The sequence below is a fragment of the Didymella exigua genome (assembly GCF_010094145.1).
Source record: "Didymella exigua CBS 183.55 unplaced genomic scaffold M421scaffold_7, whole genome shotgun sequence".
NCBI lineage: Eukaryota > Fungi > Ascomycota > Dothideomycetes > Pleosporales > Didymellaceae > Didymella > Didymella exigua.
Genome location: NW_022984781.1, coordinates 776,477 through 794,572, shown reverse-complemented (window position 1 = coordinate 794,572; position 18,096 = coordinate 776,477). Strand labels below are relative to the sequence as shown.

The window sequence follows — 18,096 nt, the reverse complement described above, 5'->3', positions numbered from 1 at the left end:
ATCTCAACATCTCCACACTTGCGGCCAAGACTGACTGTTTCTCAGGCCACATCAACAATCGATACACACGTTCGCCTAGCGCTCTGCTTCTGGAATTATTTTTCTCTGCCGCATGCATCCTTAATGCGGACTGTGATCAGACCCTGTGGCGCCAGTCCTCCAGGCCTTTCCTACTCACTATCGATGGTTTGCTGCCCAGACGCGGCGCGTTTAGCGTGGAGATTGGATTGAAGCAAATCATCGAGGACGAGGCCGCTTGGCGAAGCATCCAGACTGCAGGCGTCAGCAGGGTTCTACACAACACACGTGCGGCAAGTGTACATAGTAAGGTCGACTAGGTTTTGTGGCAGTCTGGGCGTCCGCGTGCTTACACCCGTTTTTGCTTGTGTGAGGCGAAGCCTGCTTGGATCTGAAGCGAGGGCTTCTATCCAAAGAGAGCCGTCAGCGAGCTGGGGTGCAGCCTTGCTCACCGATGCATGTATCACTACCGACTGTGTACATATGATCTTCGGTACGAGGAGGAAGCTGGGCATGTATTTCTTGGTCCACAACAGAGACAATTTCATGTCTAGAAGTGGCGAGTAAGCTGGGCCTTGCTCAATCTTGCGCAGACAGTGCGATCCTTTACAGTCTGTGTTAAGGCCTGGATGTCGTATGCATGCATACGTAGAACCTTGTACAAAGACATGTACCGACGTGTAGTCAATGGGGGCAAGTGCACAATCCGACATTGGCATGATCTCATCACGACAAGCAAGGCCTCTGGCACGCCCTGCGCCAACGAGGCTTGCGTCTCTGTAACTATTCGAGCAAGGTAGCATCTATGCCTGCACAGCCTGCGCATCTTGAGCATGGAAGAGGCAAAAGCGGGGTACATGCATCATCGAAGCGAGGTGCTGAGGTTCAAGGTGAGGCAGGGTTTGTTGAGAAGGTACTGTCATGCTTGCATCTGCATTGCGTCGAGGGTCAGGGCGAGTAGGCCTGCATAGCAGGTGCAAGTGGGTCGATTACCAGTACTTCATCATCTTTATCATGTCACGCAAGCGTATCGTGACTGCAGTCCGAGGAGATCGCGCTCAGTTCGATGAGATCACGCAGGCAATCGCTGTGCATTCTCGTCCAGTATGCCGATGACGAGAAAGACAACAATGAGGGAGTATAGACACCTGTGGGCATGGTAAGGATGATGATAATTTGCGTGCAAGCGAGACCATGGACCAGGGTATGCGAGATCTGGTATTGGGCCCACGAATAGTCTGAAAAGATTGCAACAGCAATTGACCCGTCATCCCAAGAATGTTGGCACCATTTCCTGGATGTAGATTGAATCGATTGGAACGATCATTGCTAGTATGTAGTAAGATGTCGCGTTTGATCATACTGGTGACCTCCTACGGGGATTGATTTTGACCAGGGTACGAGTCCTGCATGTCTGAACAAAGAGACCTGAAGACTGGTGCATCATGCCCATTTGCCCACACTCATCGAAGACACTCGAACAGGTCAGGTGACTAAGAAAGGATGGAAGCACAATTAGCCGAGTTAACCACAAAGGAAGTCAATGAAGTGGGAAGTAAGAAACGAATTATAAGCTGCCAAAATGATACAACAAGCAGCTAGTTACGCTGGGGGGTTTGAGATTGACTACAGAAGTCGTGTAGACCAAAGAAATGGCTCGCCGTCTTTTATAGCAGCCCGCTGGCATCCCAACGTGTCCTTTGTATCAAGTAGAAACCGCAACTGCTTGAATGTTAAGCGCATCTCCAACTCAGAGCCCTTCGAGCTGGAGTCACCCTGAGATTTCTGGTCACTGGAGTCTGAGGTCTGCTACTGAACTCCACCCTGGTTGTTTCCACCTTACTCGTGACCAGCATTTTGTCCGTGACGACCACCTTGTCTGTAACGACCACCTTGGCTCCTGCCGTGACCTTTCTGACCAATCTTGTTGCTGTCATACCGACATTCGTCCTTGACTATTAGGCTGGAGCTTGCCGATATGACACCGCTAGAAGCAGATGGCTTTCTACTTCCCTGTCCATCATATGCGGAAGCAGAGGTGTTTCCCGCAACATTAGCTTGTCTTGCAGGGGACGTAGTGCGGGTTGAGATATTGAAATCCTGAAAGAGCTGCCGGCCGAAAACTGGCCCGGTGTTGGGAGGGATACAAGTGGGTATCTGTCGAGTGAATCAGTGATGTGCTTTGAAAATGATTTTGCGAGGGCCTTTTCCAGGAGACTGTCCAGCTGCAGGTGTGGATTTGCTAGCAGCTGGCGTGGGATTACCACCAGCTGGTGAACCAATCCCCACTGCGGGAGTAGAGCCACCACCGGCAGGTAGGACTTACTTGCAGCGAGTGTGGAGTGACCGCCAGCAGGCGTTGACTTTCTCGCAGCAGGTTTCGAAGCCGGAGCTGAGGGACTGAGCCGAAGTTCAAACTGTTATTGTAATTCAGGGTCATTGTGCAGCCTTATGACGAAGGAGCGCTGAGAACTTGCTGGAGCTGATCCTAGACCAATCATCAAATTAGCATATTCTCCAAGCAACAGTTCTATACAATAGGACGCGATTCTCACAGATCAAGTCAGCGGACATTCCAGTCAGTTGAAGGGAAGCCTTAATGACAGGTGTGTCCTCAAGCGAGATTATCATTCGTGGAACACCGGTATGGACTGTGAAATGCAATGTCTTCTCGGGGAGAAAGTCCATCGCGTCTTGAAGCGGACGACACGACGCCCGATCTCAGCGTCTTCCCCGGTCGTTGGTGTAATGGAATATCGTTGGCAACCGCGTAGCTGGACGTTGGTGAGTCGGCGCTGTCAGTCCATTGTCACCGTCTCGTTCCACAGATTGAGGACTTTCGATGAGCTATGAGCTCGGGACTCTGGCAATCAAGAGGGGTACGCGGTACGTTCTCCATTGTCGCTTGGCGGATGATGTTGATGAGGCTTGCTGCTAGATATCGACCATGCAAGGCTAAAGCTAGGTCTTGCGGCGAAGTAGGGCAGGCACCCGATTTTGGGACGACCGTACCTAAAACACAAGTAAGTGTACCTAAAGACTATGTTACCTAATGTTCTAAGAAGAGGAAAACCAAACGGAGGGCTAGAGGTTGATGGTGGTTGGCAGATGGGAACCCATGACGCGCGCACTAGTGCAGCCGAAAGAGGCAAGCGGTGAAGGTCATGGGCAGAAAAGTCGCTAGTCGGGCTGGAAAAGTTCGATGCTTGGAGTGTGAGCTTTGCAACCGCGAAACTACGATAACGCAGCACAATGGCTGGAATCAAGACTAAGTCCGCGGCAGCTGATGCGCCGGTGAAAACGAAAAAGGACAAGCCGGAGAAGAAATCCTCGAAGAGCGACATGAAGCATGCTGTGAAGTCCGCGAAGCCTGCAAAGAAGAGCAAGAAGGTCGCCGACAACCTCCCAGAGTCGGACACCAGCGAACAGGGAAACGGCTACAACGGTTTCTCCGCGAACCCAGACGTCGAGATGGCCGACAGCGATTCCGAAGAACAGCCTAAGGCAAAGACTTCGAAGCGCAAGGCGGAGGACGAGCCCACAGAGAAGAAGAAGAAGTCCAAGTATGAGACACCAAAGGAAATTTCTTCCAAGCTTGCCGACATGCATGGTAAGAACCTACAGTCGCTATATATGACTGGGCCTCGACTGACAAGTCTCTAGCCAGCAACTCTCGCGAAGCACACCAGAAACAGAAGGCTCTCGCAAAGGAGCGCAAGAACGCCAAGCCTAATGCCGACGTTATTGAGCGATCCAAGAAGCTGTGGGAGAAGCTGCGGCTGAAGTCACACATCGAGAAAGATGAGAGAAAAGAGCTTGTCAAGGAGCTGTTTGAGATCATCACAGGCCGCGTTAAGGACTTCGTCTTCAAGCACGACTCCGTGCGTGTCGTCCAGACTGCGATCAAGTACTCGACAATGGAACAGAGAAGGATGATTGCGCGCGAGCTGAAGGGCGAGTTCAAGGTGCTGTCTGAGGGCAAATACTCGAAGTTTTTGATCGCCAAGCTGGTCGAGAAGGGGTAAGCATGCTGGAACTGGTTTAAGATGCAGACTGACAAAGGTACAGTGACCCGGAGATCCGCGACCTTATCATCACCGAGTTCTACGGCCACGTCAAGCGTATGATCAACCATCCTGAGGCAGCGTGGATCCTGGACGATATCTACAGAGCAGTCGCAACACCAGAGCAGAAGAATCGACTTCTTCGTGAATGGTATGGTGCAGAATTCTCCATCAAAGGCCTTGGACCAGAAGGCACACAGAGCGCAGATCTCGTAACCATTCTTGAGGAATCACCAGAGAAGAGGAAACCTATCATGGACTACCTGGAAAACCAGATCAACTCGCTCATCCAGAAGAAGCTCAATGGCTTCACCATGCTGCACGACGCGATGCTGCAGTACTTCCTGGTTTGCGAACCTGGCACAGAGCAAGCGAACGATTTCCTCGAGCATCTCAAGCCCGACCCGACACTCAAGGAGGGAGAGGAGGCTGACAACGTGGATTTGATGAAGAACTTGGCATTTACAAAGTCTGGCTCGCGACTGGTATCGCTCTGCTTCGCATACGGTACAGCGAAGGACCGCAAGCTCTTTCTGCGACCGTACAAGGACACAATCGAGGTTATGGCATTCGATCAGCACGCCCACCACGTTCTCCTCGCCGCCCTGGCCGTCACCGATGACACCAAGCTGTCCTCGAAGTCGATATACAGCGAGTTGCTGCCCGGCAATGACGCCCTCCCCGAGAAGGTTCTCAACCTTTGCAACGACGCCCGCGCCCGCACCGTGCTCCTGTACCCCTTCGCCGCTGACGCCAAATGGTTCCTTGACGACAACACTCGCGAGCGCCTGACGGAAATTTACACCATCCGCCAAAAGACCTCGAAGAAGGACCCCAACACTCGTCTGCAGGAAGTCACAAAGAGCATCGAAGCGCCCCTGCTCAACGCCATCACCGCGCGCGCCGCAGACTTCGCATCCTTCACATTCGGTCTGCAATTTATGGGCGAGATCCTCGTCGGCGCACCTGAGATTGAGCCTGCGACGCGCAAAGAGGCGCTCGCGGAGGTTGCGCGCCTTTCGCAATCGATTCTCGATGCTTCTTTGCCTGCGAGCGCGGGAGATAACAAGGCCACAAGTCATGGCAAGAATATGCTGAAGACGCTTGTGCAAGGAGGCAAGTACGATCCCGTGACTAAGAAGGTTGTGCCCGTCACACCCGCGCTCGGATTTGCAGACATGTTGTGGGCGGAGATCAAGGGCAGCGTCATCGACTGGGCGACAGGCGAGGGTTCATTCGTTGTCGTCGCTCTGACCGAGGCCGAGGGCTTCGAGAAGAAGAGCGAGGTGTTGAAGGCGCTGAAGAAGGACAAGAAGAAGCTTGAGGCCGCTGCCGGGCCAGCAAAGAGCAAGGACGACGCTAAAGCGAAGAAGGGCAAGAAGGGCGTCAAGAAGGATGACGCGCCAAGGGGGAATGCTGGTGCGAGAATTCTGCTCGAGAAGTTGTAGATGTCAGGCATTTGGCATTAGTGGAGTTGTTGGCAGGTCAAAAGCATCAATTTATGATACCCTCTAATTCTCCGTCCCAACATGCCTCGTTGCTTTCTCGAAACCGTCATAAGTGTTTAGTCGTAGCATCGCATCAAGCTCGAACTAGAGCTCAGGTCCTCGTTCCGCAACGACTGGCTATGCACAGTTCCAGACTTCCAGTAAAAAGTTGTGTTCCCATGGCAGCAAGCTGGTAATGTTTGGAACCCACCAGCCTGTCGAGTATCATAAAAAGTTGACTACAATATCAGAATTGCTGTAGCCACCAGAAGGCTCATCAGGCGATCACCGATCACCGCCCACATTTTCAGAAATATGCCTGCAGCCAACTCTTCTTGCTACCTGAAAGCCAGCCGCCCAGCCATGCAAGGGCTTCTTCTGTCTTCCATATCGCCAGCGTGATTGGCAAGCGTTGTCCTTGATGCGTGCAACGATTTGCACCGCTTTCAATTGGTCCTCTGCCTGACATTTCGCTCTCCCTGGTCCGCTCCCATCCCCCCAACGACCTCTTGAATAAGCTCCCTCAACTGCTGCTGCACCTCCGGAGTCTGAAAGTCCTCTCTGGCCGCCAGCTCATCAATCCTCCTCCGAATCTCTGGGTCTGGTGCCTCTCCAACAGCATCTTCTGCCATTGTGCCCATGTTGATCTGCACGCCGTTGGGCAGCGGCGGAGGAGGGTGCACACCGTCTGTCTCAACAACACCAGCGGCCACAGGCTCACCACCTGTCCTTCGACTCCTCAAATACTGATATACCTCGTGGCCCTCGCCCTCCTCCTCACCGATCTTCTCCTCTGCTGTCTTGCCCTCGCTATTCCTTGTGTTCACACTGGCACTCAGCTCCTCGACCAGACATTTTGCGACTTCGGCGTTTTCTGTCGCAAACAGTGCGGTCTCGCCATCCTCATCGAGGATGTCGACGTCAACAGAGTACTTTTGGACCAGCTGGCGCAGGACATTCAGCTGATTGTAGGAGGCGGCAGCGTGGACGAGCGAGTAGCCGTGTGCATCGCGGGCTGAGGCAAGCTGAGGGTGCTGCTCAAGGGTCTGCAGGATGGATTGTGGCCGCGTGTCGATGAGATTCAGCAGGAGATCGATAGTTGGTGTAGGGAGCGCCATATTGCGTATGTTGTAGGTAGAATTTAGTATGGCGTATTCGCACTCGGTCTCCGTATTGCTTGCTGCTGCGGGTGCGTCGCACATTCACAAGCCCGCGCTCAACTTTTTGAAAATGACGTCGCGAAAGCGCCCAATAATGGCCTGCGTCCTGCAGCGCCCAGCCCCGCCATCGCTTCCCGGGGCCGATCGTCGATCACCCCGTCTTGTTCACCATGAAGAAGATGGACATGCGCTGCGGATATCTACACCTCCCTCGGCTTCAGAAAGTGTCCAAAAGTTGCGCAGCATCCACGCCTCACGACGCAGCGCTCAGCTCTTGTTGCGCCTGTGCAACGCCATCGGGGCGGGCTAGCAGCTGAGACGTGCCCAGCGGCGCCCATCACCACACGGGTCTTCTAGGCACACAGCCTCAGCCGGGCGTAATATGCGTGCTTGGCGGTGGTCGTGTGGCCTTCATCAGTCGCTGACACCTCGCCGTATTGCCACCCTGGACAAAGCCAGACTTCGAAATTACCGTCTTTGTAATACCACTTCTTGATCTGGCAGGCGATCAATCTCGCTGCGCGACTTCGATAACCGTCCCAAGTGTCTACCACAAAGCGTAATACCGGGTCGGCCCTTTAAGGCTTGTTGCGCTTGGTCAAGCCCTATGCGCTCATCTCTTTAAGTGTCTTGGGACCCTTTACGCGCTCATCTCGTTCCTGTCCTTCGACGCTTTCTTTGTTACCTACCGTTGCACAGCACACTCTGCTGTCATGCCGAACTTCAGAGGTCTCAGTGTACCGTCAGTACGGTTGGTATTGTCATACATCTTCGATTGGATATGCATCATGTACGTCAACTGTCGCATGCACATGTTTTGTCGCACGCTATATCCTTGATCACACCGCCACAAAGCCACGGAGCAGATGCGCATGCACAAATGTTGAGTTTTCGGGGACCGTGACTGACATTTGCGCAGAGCTATCGCCGCCGTTGGTGCAGGATGGGAGTTTTTGACACCCTACAAGCGACCATTTTCCCTTGTCAACCTCGACATATCGTACCCCTTCGAGAACCATGAGACCATCCCAACATGGCTCTTGGTCGTGATCGCTCTCGTTATCCCAGCCGCCATCATCTTCCTAGTCTGCATTATTTTTGTCCCAGGCCCAACAGCCAGCCGCGGCACACCGAAGTCGCTCGTTTGGAGGAGGAAGCTTTGGGAATGGAACACAGGCTGGATGGGTCTTGCGCTGTCGCTCGCGACGGCCTTTCTGGTCACCCAGGGCATGAAGTTGTTGTTCGGAAAGCCGCGGCCTGACCTCCTCTCCCGCTGCAAACCAAATTTGAGCCGACTCGGAACCGCAGCCATCACCAACTACGTAGGCCAAGACACCGCGGTTGACTTCAACCCGGCGTGGGTCATGGTCACGGATGCTATATGTACCAACACGGATGAGGCCATCATGAAAGATGGATTCAAGTCGTTCCCCAGCGGTCACGCCAGCTGTACGTTCATGGTCTTCTCGCACTTCTTTTGCGCTCGCTAATGTTGCCCAAGTCTCCTGGGCAGGTCTGCTCTACTTGACCTTGTTCCTTGCGTCCAAGTTCTCCATCGCGATTCCGTTCCTTGCACCGCGGCCCTTCTCCACGAACCCAGCATACACCTCCGCTGTCACACCGTCGAACCTCAGGAAGCGCGCCTCGACTAGTCGATCACTCCTTCCGGTTCACAAGCATGAGGCACCACTCTCAGCTCCCGATTACAATGAGAACGATAACGTAGTACCTATCCGCTATCAATCGGCCGCGCCACCTGTCTATACTCTCGTTCTAATCTTGACACCAGTTGGAACCGCAATCTACGTCGCGAGCACTCGCTTCACAGATTTCAGGCACTTTGGTTTCGACTTGCTCTTTGGCAGCTTCATCGGTATCACGACCGCATGGTTCTCGTTCCGCTGGTACCACCTTCCCGTCACACGCGGAGCCGGCTGGGCCTGGGGACCAAGGAGCTATGGTCGCGCCTGGGGCATTGGTGTTGGTGTTGGCAGTTATGTCGGCACCGAAGGATGGAGTCGCCAGGGAAAGAGCGAGACGCAAAGTAATGTTGCAGGCATGAAGGGTGGACATCACCAGGGCTATGCAGGAGAGGCAACTAGCCAGGATGGCATTATTGAGATGGAGAGGCAGGATGGTATGAGGCAGAATGATGCCACAACATCAGATGAGCCCATATATGTGCCTCATGTTGGAGATGTGCGTGCTCAGGATTCGCACGCCATTTAGGTTGCTCCAATAGTAGTCGATCGTTGCAAGATTGGAACTTTGCCAGCCGAAAAGCACGATATCACTATTCCCTCGGCGAGTGCTCGATATTATTGTACAGAAGATTGATAATGTGTAATATCGTAACGATTGCATTCAAACATCATCCATGTGCTCTGCGCAGCATCCTTCACTGTGAAAGACGATCCTTGCTCGTGGTAACGACTGCTGAAGAGACCGGCTAATCACTCGACAGAGGACAGCACAGCACACAAAGAGGTTTGCGCATCTTAAAGAATTCTTGACTATTGACACAAGACAGCGTCTTCGCTCTCTAAGTGGGTAGGTAGCGCGTTTCGCTGTGTTGCAGATTGACGCGCTGCGCCTACGGTTGTCGGCAACACTTCAGGGTCCACTACTGCTGGCCAATGCCGATCTATTGATCAGCAATTCACCCCCTTGTTTTGCGTGACAACTTGCACGATCCTTGCCTTGCAGGATATGGCGAGCAATGCACACGCCTTAAATTAGATGTGAGGTCTTTGCCGATGACTTCATAGAGAGGCTGTGCACTCCTTCCTTTCACATTCACTCACAATCACCCTTTCATCGTCTTTGCCACGTCTGCGACCGCAACACTCCTTCCTTTCACATTCACTCACAATCACCCTTTCATCGTCTTTGCCACGTCTGCGACCGCAACACTCCTTCCACCCACGATACACTTGAACTGCATTCCTTTCTTCGCATGCGATCTCACAACGCTTGAGTGAACAATGTTCGACGTTGCGACCAACTGCTCGGACATTCCGGATCATGTGCAGACTGATGCGGGAGTCGCGGGTGCAGGCGTAAGCCAACTTTAATTGAGTGCAAAATGACATGCTAACAGCCCCCCAGACCTTGCTCTCGTTCATAATCACCAACTTCATCTCCTTGTTCCTCAGCGCTATCATCATTCTCTTAGGTCTGCGCAAGTCAACGTCAGCGCCAGTATGCCGCAAGCTACTACAGTCATTCTCGGATCAGCAGATCGTCACCGGTATTGGCATCCAGTCGATCGGTCTCGCAAAGATGCGGTACATGGTACCCTACCACTTCTTCATCATCTGGCTCCTATCGCTTCTCTCCACTGCAACGAACCTCGCAACGCTCCTCGCCCTTGTGAACGACTTCAAGCGTGACTGGGTGCTGCGATGGCTTAGACAGTTCTTCATGCTCGTCAACTTGTTCCTCGGCATTCTGTCCGGAATCTTCATCCTCCAATCTGTTATGAAGAACTTGGAGCCTCGACTTCCGATCGCCTGCGTCTGGGAAGTGGGGAGTCGTGGCCACTCGTCCAATGCTGCGCTTAGTATCGCCGGAACCATCGCCATCATTGCTGCCCAGGTTATCGTCTTTATCTTGTCGACCTGGTACTTGCACAACCGCGCCAACCCTGCATGGCTCAAGTCCGTTCAAGTCGTAGGTCTGGTCGCGCTCCTGGTCATGGGTGTCGGTGCCACGGTCCGTGTAATCATGGAGTCGCAGGCGTTTGGCAGCCCGCCGAAAGCGCTGAATCTTCAGGGTCCAAGCGAGAAATCTTGGAGCTATGGACAGCTCCTTCCCCTCTTGCTACTGGTGATGCCAATCATCAGTACTATTGAGGTCGTCAGAGGTGAGACCAGAATGCCACCGAGCAGGGTTGACGATGATACTGCACCGCTGTTTGCGAACAACGATATGGAGTTCCAGCCGAATCCATTGATTGGCAGCTCTAACAGTCTATTCCGAAAGTAAGAGAAGCGGCTTGGTCACTGCAATCTCTTGTCTTCGTGCTCAGATATTCTCTTTCGAATTCAAATATGACGACTGATCTTACACACTCCTATCACTAAAACCTGTGACGGAACTATGCACGTCCTCCCAGAGCCTTCGCAGCCTGAACAATCGTCTATAAGCACAGCCCAACACCCACATACCAGATCCCCGTCCTCAGCGCCGTCGGCTCCTGCGTCCATGGCTCGCATACACAGGCATATACGCTATCCTCGTCGCCAAAAACCACCCCGCAAAGCTCATCAAGTCCTCTTTCCTCAGCCCCGCAACGTTGCCAGCATAGTGACTGCTGAGAACAGAGGGAAGCTCTCAATGCTGTTTGCGTGGCAGGCCTCCAGGCGCTCGTACTTGGCGTAGGACTCTGCCGGCAGGCGGGCTTTGAGCTTGGCTTTCATGTCGGTATTGCGCGGATTGCGATTGTCCCATGTGCTTATTCTGCCTTGTGAGGCGACATTTATGGCCCAGTCGTGGGGTATCATGGCAAGGACGAAGTAGCCTGGGATGGAGAGGACGGAGGGGTTGTAGGTCTCAAGGAAGGGCGGCATGATGTTGTGCTGTGCTCTGCTGCTTTCCGAACCCCGTCAATTTCTTCAGATTTCGAAATTCTCAAATGCTTCAAGATTGTAACTGTCCTCGAATTTCGTGAGAATGGATGTAATAAGTGCGAATGCGATGACTTCGGCCGGTACGAAGTGCCTTGGCACCATGATGTCAGAGCCAGAGCGCCGCCTCTTGTCAGGGGCCGTCAGATGCAATCGTCCCTGGTGGATGGACTTCAATCACCATGCTGATACCAAAATTGTTATCAGAGTGATGGACGTGAAGGAGTAAACTGCAAGATATCTGACAATTGGGTGCAGAACTCATCCTGGCAGGGCTGATCTGTCCAGCAAGTCAGCGGGATTCTTCTCTATTCTGTATCTTCACTCCATCCAACATTTCATAAGCAAGCCACGACCACGAATGTTGAGAGCTCACTCTTGTAGATGCGCAGAAGAGTTTGTTGCGGTAATTCTTCGATTACGCCAGAAGGAAGAGCCGCTACATTGGTGATCAACAGGAGGTACACGAGGCAGAACAAAGAAGCACGCAACTTGATCTTACGCTGGAAATCGTGCTGACTCAGGATCTGCAGGTTTGGTAGTAGCTCGGAAGCTCATCGTAGGTAGTGGTTACTTATGAAACTTATGCTCAGTCTTGCCATGGACGCCTTGAGATCACATCTCGCAGCATTGCCTTGTACGAGCGCGGCGCCAACATCAAGCGATTGATCAGCGCTGTTCCACTGAGCGAAGGGAGCGAAGTGAGCCTTACATGAATTTGAATCCTCATATTTTGCAGGGCGAGGAGGTGTTGTTTGGTCCCTGAGTAGAGCCTAGTTTCATGCAGGAACGAGCCTAGTGTGACCCGCCTTTCCCCAGGTTCATGATCCTACGCGTCTGCACGTCCCAACCACTTCCCTAGTATTGCGATAGAGTAACACTTTTTTATCACGCGTGAACCATTACTTGCTGCGTTGCGCGTTATTGCGCAGTGGTCGTTGGTGCTCGCGCTATGTGAGACTTGCCTGCCTGGAAGGGCGACGCGTGACCAACCACCTGAGCTCCACGCGACACCTACTTGAGAACATGGAGCACGAGTTCACGTCACAGATGCTTCCGCAGGGCTTACTAATTGCGGATCTTGGCAATCATGGCTCAGTTTCTGATGATATACTGCCAGGCTGAAGCCATATCTGGCTCGTTACAACATGGCCACTCCACTCCGCCCGGAGTCTCCTGCAGAGGATCTGCCACAGTACTACCAAGAGCTGGGCGACAATGATATCACAAACTGTTTCCGTGATTTCGATCTCGAGAAGAACTTCGACTTGTTTGATCGGCAGACTCGGAACCCAAAGAGCTGCAACTTTTGCTTGGACTTTGGTGAGGATGAGGCGTTCTGCGCCTTCGATCTTGCTTCATTCTCATACTCGCGTCTCCTGGAGACCCCACGGCCTGCTCACCTACATACGCGATGGATCAACATCTGGCAGCCGTACAACCAGAAAGACACCCTTCGCCTGATCGGCCAGCACTACGATTTCTCACCACGCCTATTGGGGATGATGTGTAGTGATCCTGTGCCTCGTCGTTCTGCGTCCTCAAGCTTGGAGAAGAGCGTCTCGACACTCCGTTCACGACTTTCTCACCGTTCCAAGCACTCGAAGTCGAGCAGCGAGAAGTCAAGATCACCTTCAAACAAGGACACCATTGACTCAGAGGAGAGCGTCGGAATGACAGAGCTGATGCACTCGACACAATTGGAGATGGTGCGCGACCTCACCCACTATCAGATTGTCGAAGATGTGTGGCATTGGTCTACGGTAGACTGGGGCCGTCGATGTGAGTTCGACCTACTAAGCTTCTGATGCACCCTACTGACGATCCAAAGACCTGTGTCTCGGCTACAACACGCTTCATAACGTACACAGTAAGCAGACGCAACACCATCATAACGCACAACGACTCGACCGAGATCAGGACATACCACATGGAAAGCGAGTGTGGAATTGGCTGCTTTTGTGCGAAGACAAGACGGTCATCTCGATATCTGAAGATCCGTTTCCTTTCCACAACGGCGAGGTACACGGATGGGACCTGCGGTTACTGTACACTGTTCGGCGCAATTTAGTCAACGTATTCCGGCAACTGACCAAGGCGCCAACACCTCTATCAGACGCTGCTCTGACCCAGCTGCCGATCCGTCACCGTATCGGCCACAGTGAAGAGGAGACGGCCCATCGCCCAACCGACACCCCTGGTCTGCTTTTCTACTACCTGTTCGAAGATTGGGGCACCACTTTCAGTCTCATATCACGTAGCGAAGAAGGCTATGCTGCAGAGTTAGACCGTCTTGTAAGTACACTTTCGTCAATACTGAAATGCACTCGGAGCTAACGTATGATAGCGTAAAGAGATGTTGGTCAAAGCTGACTTGACCCATGTTGATCAGCTGCACCATATCGGGTGTCAACTCGCTGTGCTAAAACGTGTCTACCATAGCTACTCTCTGCTCGTCGAGCGCGTACTGGAGAGAAGGGAAGCCACGATTGCATCACTGAAGAACTCCCGCGTCATCTCCGCCGCAGAGTCAATGATTGCGTCAGCGCACGGCACCGACTCTCCAAACCCACTGATCCCGGAGCTTGCCAGCTCACTCGGTGTATCACTTAGCTCGGCTGCTAGAGTGCGTTTCGAACGACTCAAAGACCGCATCGCTCTCTACGCTCTGAGCGAGATTCAGGAGTGCATTGATCAGAAGGACTCGTTGGTCATGATGAACTTCAATCTCATCGCCATCAAGGAGTCCTTTAGCGTGGAACGACTGACTTGGGTCACGCTTGTTCTTGCGCAGATTACGATCCTCTTCACACCTGTCATGCTCATGACTGGGTACTTCAGCATCCAATTCAAGAATACGGAGTTCGAGGTCAAGAGCTACTGGTGGGCGTTTGGCATCATTCTTGGCCTTTCAATCCTAATGCTGTTCTTGTTCAGCTTCTTCAGTGGCACCCTGGACGGAAACATCATCAAAACGAGCTGGAGCAGGATAGTCGTTGATATCAGCAAGGGCTGGTGGTCGCACCGAAAGAAGCGGGGCAAGATGCTGTAGGAGGACGCAGTAACAAGTTAGCAGGATCGGTGCGAGAGGTACACGTGCTTGACGCATGCATTGAATCTTCGAATCAGCAATATGATTGCCCTAGTCGCAGAGCTCCAGCATTCTCAAATGCTATGTCTCTGCGCTGACAATTATCAAACTGGCATACCGGGTACCGGTGATCATGTCGCGTGGATTAACGGTTGCGTCTGAGACATTATTTAAGGATATTGCGGTCAGCACCAGCACGACGGACTACAACCATTACAAGCTCCTTGCTGGAAGCCCACCAAGTCAGTGAGCCCGACTTCCATTTACGCATGACATCGCGCTCCGCGGAAAGGACTAATGTTGTTAGTAGGAAGAATGAGCGGCCTCCCCTTGTCTTTCAGGGCCATGATGAGCTGTGGTGCAGCCGCAACAAGATGCGCTCCTGCATCAATCACTACCTGTCCCTACCGGAAATTATTTTCATCTCGTCCATTGCTCTTCTTACTTACATCCTTAGGCTTCACCCAGCGGACAATTATGGCGAGCGAGCGAATATTCTATCCACTACGCCGACCGAATCGGGCCGACCAGGTCGATCTGCTTCACATAGAACCGACGAAAGCGAACATGATGTTGCAAATCTTATAAGAGATGAGCAGAAACATGAACGCCTCTTATGCCGAAGCCACGCGGGGCTCTAATGGTGGCTCACGTACTTAGTCTGTAACCCTCGACCTGACATGATACCGCTCTTACATGGCCCTGCGAACGGGGAACGGGTTCTGATGTCTTGCACTACTCACCGTTGAAAGGCTACAGCTCTGCATGTTTGTTACGGCGATGACGACCAGCAGGGTAAAGGCAAGTAGCATCGCCACTAGCTCTGCCTACTAATCATGACGACGCCAAATCCCAAATCCTTCTCGGTTGTACCCCAAGAATGAAGGTAGTCGCAACGATGATGAGCGCCCCGTCACTCTATTTCAAGACAGCTGCTAAGTTTGAGGCCGAGATTACTCAGCTGTCTATTAAGGAACGCGATTCCAGGGTGGTTATGTGCAACGCTTTCATCGCCATGAGGAAGCCCACACCTGACGAGCAAGCACTTTGGGCCGCTCCAAACTTCGATAACCCAGACAATCTTCACGCACCAGTCATTGGAGTGACTGTAGCTACTTTTCTCATGGCCCTTCTGTGTAAGTAGACATTTCTCTTCACATTCGTCATCTTTAGTCGGCTGATTTGTGTTGAACTAGTCTTGTGCACGCGAATCTTAAGCAAGAAATTGTTGCGGCAAACACTCGAAGCAGACGACTACCTGATGCTTGCTGCAATGGTAAGATGGAGGGCGTGGAATTCTGAGGTCCACGCTAAGTTCTTCTTCCAGACTGTAGCTGTGCCTGTGTCAGTCTTCCCTCTCGTATGTCTCAATCTCGGTCTAGGTATACACGTATGGGATCAGAAGCCGGAGTGGGCCATCAGCTACGCAAAGGTGCGTATCCAGATCATTTGAAACTAGTCGCACGGTACTGAACATCTGCAGCTAGGCTTCGCGTCCGACATACTGTTTCCGATAGCGTGCTCGTTCACCAAGGCCTCGCAGTGCCTTTCTTACTTGCGACTCTTCCCCGGACGCTCGAACGAGATCTTCTGTAATATGATGATCACTTTCATTACAACCTACACTTTCGTTTGCATCTTCATAGCCCTGCTACAGTGCCGTCCTATACGGGCCCATTGGAACCCAGAGACCGGCTTGGAATGCATAAATACGCGCGCTACACTCGCCGTAGTAGCCGCAATAAACAGCTTTAGCGACCTTGTGATCTACCTGTGAGTAAGACAGGAGAGGCTCTTGATGCGTCTGACAGTCCACAGGCGACCTATAAACCCATTATTAGTTAGGAAGATGCCAACCAGACAGCGGTACGGACTGGTATCTCTTCTTGCTGTGAGCTTGCTCCCATGTACAGCTGGACTTCTTCGCCTCTACTACGTGGAAGTATTTTACAATTCTGTTGACGAGCTATGTAAGTCGATACCAAGCAAACTACGTGAATAAAACTGAAAGTGGATGAAAGGGGATGCAAGCATCATCTGGGCCTTAATGATGACCGAGATGAATCTCGGCGTAGTCTGCAGTTGCCTTTTTGGCATCAAACCTGTCCTTTCCATGCTCTTTCCCAATGTCTTCGCCACCTCTTACCCTTCCGAACACCGCACTATACCACCACGTGTCCATGGGCGGGAAAGCAATCACCGTGCATCGCAACGCTCCATCCACACGTACTCCCTTGAGGACCTCTCCGGCGACCTGCACAACACGCCCTCGGGCGAGGCAGATACTTTCGAGGCTCTCTGGACACCGGAAGGCACGGTCTCAAATTACGCAAGCGCAAGTTCGAGTGGCAGAAAGCGCGGTGAGCTGTTGACTGCCGGGGTCATTACTGTGCATACAGAGTTCACTGTACAAGAGGAGATCACACCTTGTCAGTCGCCAATCAGCGGGTTCGACAGAAAACCGCATTTCAAGGATTTTGGTAGTGAAGATTGGAAGTTGGATGAAGTTTGCTTGGAAAACTAGCTGGTTGAGTCGCTGTATGATGGTTCCTCACAAGACTTTGCAACTAATCTTCAGAAAGCTGCCTATGCGCAACCTTTTGAGGTGCCAAAAGCTTGACCTTTATCTACACCTTCACGTTCCGTTCACTATCATCGTCTTAGAATAGAACCTTTTCCCTGCTTCTAGTGTGCATTTCAAGTAGCCTCATATCATACATTCCCTACTGGATATTGTGGTTGATCTTTGTGGCTGCTCGTTAGAGTTACCTCTTGTGGCTACTGCTTTCTTTAGGCTCGATCTTATCCTGAGCACCTACGATTTCCTGCACCGACACGCGAGGGATTTTGTAATGGTGTTATTCCAACTAATCAGGTATCCCACTCTCCTGTTACAGAGCCTCTATTCAGTACTCACATCGTCACATCGTTCGTCAACTACGGAATGAAATCATCAATGACCGACAATAGAAGATCTCATGCTTAATACCTATTATTTAGAAGAAATCGAAGTCTAATTTTCTCAATTTCATTCTAGTTAATGGAGTATCCAAATAAATTCGTCTGTTCTCAATCCAAATCAGGGAAAGTATTTGAACAATGGTATTTACTAAGTCCATATTTTATTTTAAATACTATAGGGTTTTGACAGACACCGCCCATCGCAAGCTCCTCCGAGCTTCAAGCCTTCCTATGAAACAAATCAGATCCAATGGCACGAAAAAGTTCGACTACCCCTTCCACTCTCAACTCAGCCATTGCTATGAAGACAACCAGGCCCCGAGGCCGACCATCCCTAACCATGCCTCCCTGTTCAAAATCTCGCTAGCTCTCAGCTTTTGAGATTTTGCTAGCTTTGGACCAGCCCTGACGTCTTTCTCGCAAAGGGCCAACTATGTTCGGCGTTGGAAAAGGAAGGTTACAGCAGTAGACTGTTCTCTTGCTACTGAAAGTATGCCATGATCGTCTCCCGTGAGTACCTTCCCAGCGCGTATCACCTCCGCTCCAAAGACCTGTTCGACTTGAGCCCAACAGTTTGTGTGGTGGTCGTAGCCATCCTGTGCAGTCATTGTCCCGATATTCCCGACGTCGAGTCTGAAGGCATCAAGGTTGATTCCGAAGTCTCCCCAATTTCCCAAATTCACTTCG

At 52.0% G+C, this 18,096-nt stretch overlaps 7 protein-coding genes across 7 annotated transcripts; 5 read left to right on the top strand and 2 right to left on the bottom strand.

Annotated features, from left to right (window-relative positions):
- Positions 1-3,237: 3,237 nt before the first annotated feature.
- Positions 3,238-5,597, top strand: M421DRAFT_418423 (pumilio domain-containing protein). The gene is made up of 3 exons (XM_033591781.1): positions 3,238-3,628; positions 3,682-4,039; positions 4,087-5,597. The coding sequence occupies exons 1-3, from the start codon at positions 3,271-3,273 to the stop codon at positions 5,528-5,530; spliced, it is 2,160 nt and encodes a 719-aa protein (XP_033451190.1). The 5' UTR covers positions 3,238-3,270; the 3' UTR covers positions 5,531-5,597.
- Positions 5,598-5,867: 270 nt separating this feature from the next.
- On the bottom strand, positions 5,868-6,757 carry M421DRAFT_418422 (uncharacterized protein). Its single transcript, XM_033591780.1, has one exon. The coding sequence runs from the start codon at positions 6,685-6,687 to the stop codon at positions 6,016-6,018; it is 672 nt and encodes a 223-aa protein (XP_033451189.1). The 5' UTR covers positions 6,688-6,757; the 3' UTR covers positions 5,868-6,015.
- A 685-nt stretch (positions 6,758-7,442) lies between these two features.
- Positions 7,443-8,958, top strand: M421DRAFT_99502 (PAP2 domain-containing protein; the record flags this gene model as incomplete). Its single annotated transcript, XM_033598762.1, has 4 exons — positions 7,443-7,519; positions 7,649-8,178; positions 8,231-8,778; positions 8,809-8,958. The coding sequence occupies 4 exons, from the start codon at positions 7,443-7,445 to the stop codon at positions 8,956-8,958; spliced, it is 1,305 nt and encodes a 434-aa protein (XP_033451188.1).
- Positions 8,959-9,713: 755 nt separating this feature from the next.
- Positions 9,714-10,716, top strand: M421DRAFT_57284 (uncharacterized protein; the record flags this gene model as incomplete). Its single annotated transcript, XM_033595486.1, has 2 exons — positions 9,714-9,788; positions 9,838-10,716. The coding sequence occupies 2 exons, from the start codon at positions 9,714-9,716 to the stop codon at positions 10,714-10,716; spliced, it is 954 nt and encodes a 317-aa protein (XP_033451187.1).
- A 45-nt stretch (positions 10,717-10,761) lies between these two features.
- Positions 10,762-11,761, bottom strand: M421DRAFT_418419 (uncharacterized protein). Its single transcript, XM_033591779.1, has one exon. The coding sequence runs from the start codon at positions 11,298-11,300 to the stop codon at positions 11,013-11,015; it is 288 nt and encodes a 95-aa protein (XP_033451186.1). The 5' UTR covers positions 11,301-11,761; the 3' UTR covers positions 10,762-11,012.
- Positions 11,762-12,505: 744 nt separating this feature from the next.
- Positions 12,506-14,409, top strand: M421DRAFT_57525 (uncharacterized protein; the record flags this gene model as incomplete). Its single annotated transcript, XM_033595509.1, has 3 exons — positions 12,506-13,139; positions 13,189-13,652; positions 13,705-14,409. The coding sequence occupies 3 exons, from the start codon at positions 12,506-12,508 to the stop codon at positions 14,407-14,409; spliced, it is 1,803 nt and encodes a 600-aa protein (XP_033451185.1).
- A 773-nt stretch (positions 14,410-15,182) lies between these two features.
- M421DRAFT_362575 (uncharacterized protein) lies at positions 15,183-17,290 on the top strand. The gene is made up of 5 exons (XM_033589691.1): positions 15,183-15,584; positions 15,645-15,880; positions 15,932-16,221; positions 16,267-16,418; positions 16,470-17,290. The coding sequence occupies exons 1-5, from the start codon at positions 15,329-15,331 to the stop codon at positions 16,970-16,972; spliced, it is 1,437 nt and encodes a 478-aa protein (XP_033451184.1). The 5' UTR covers positions 15,183-15,328; the 3' UTR covers positions 16,973-17,290.
- Positions 17,291-18,096: the final 806 nt, after the last annotated feature.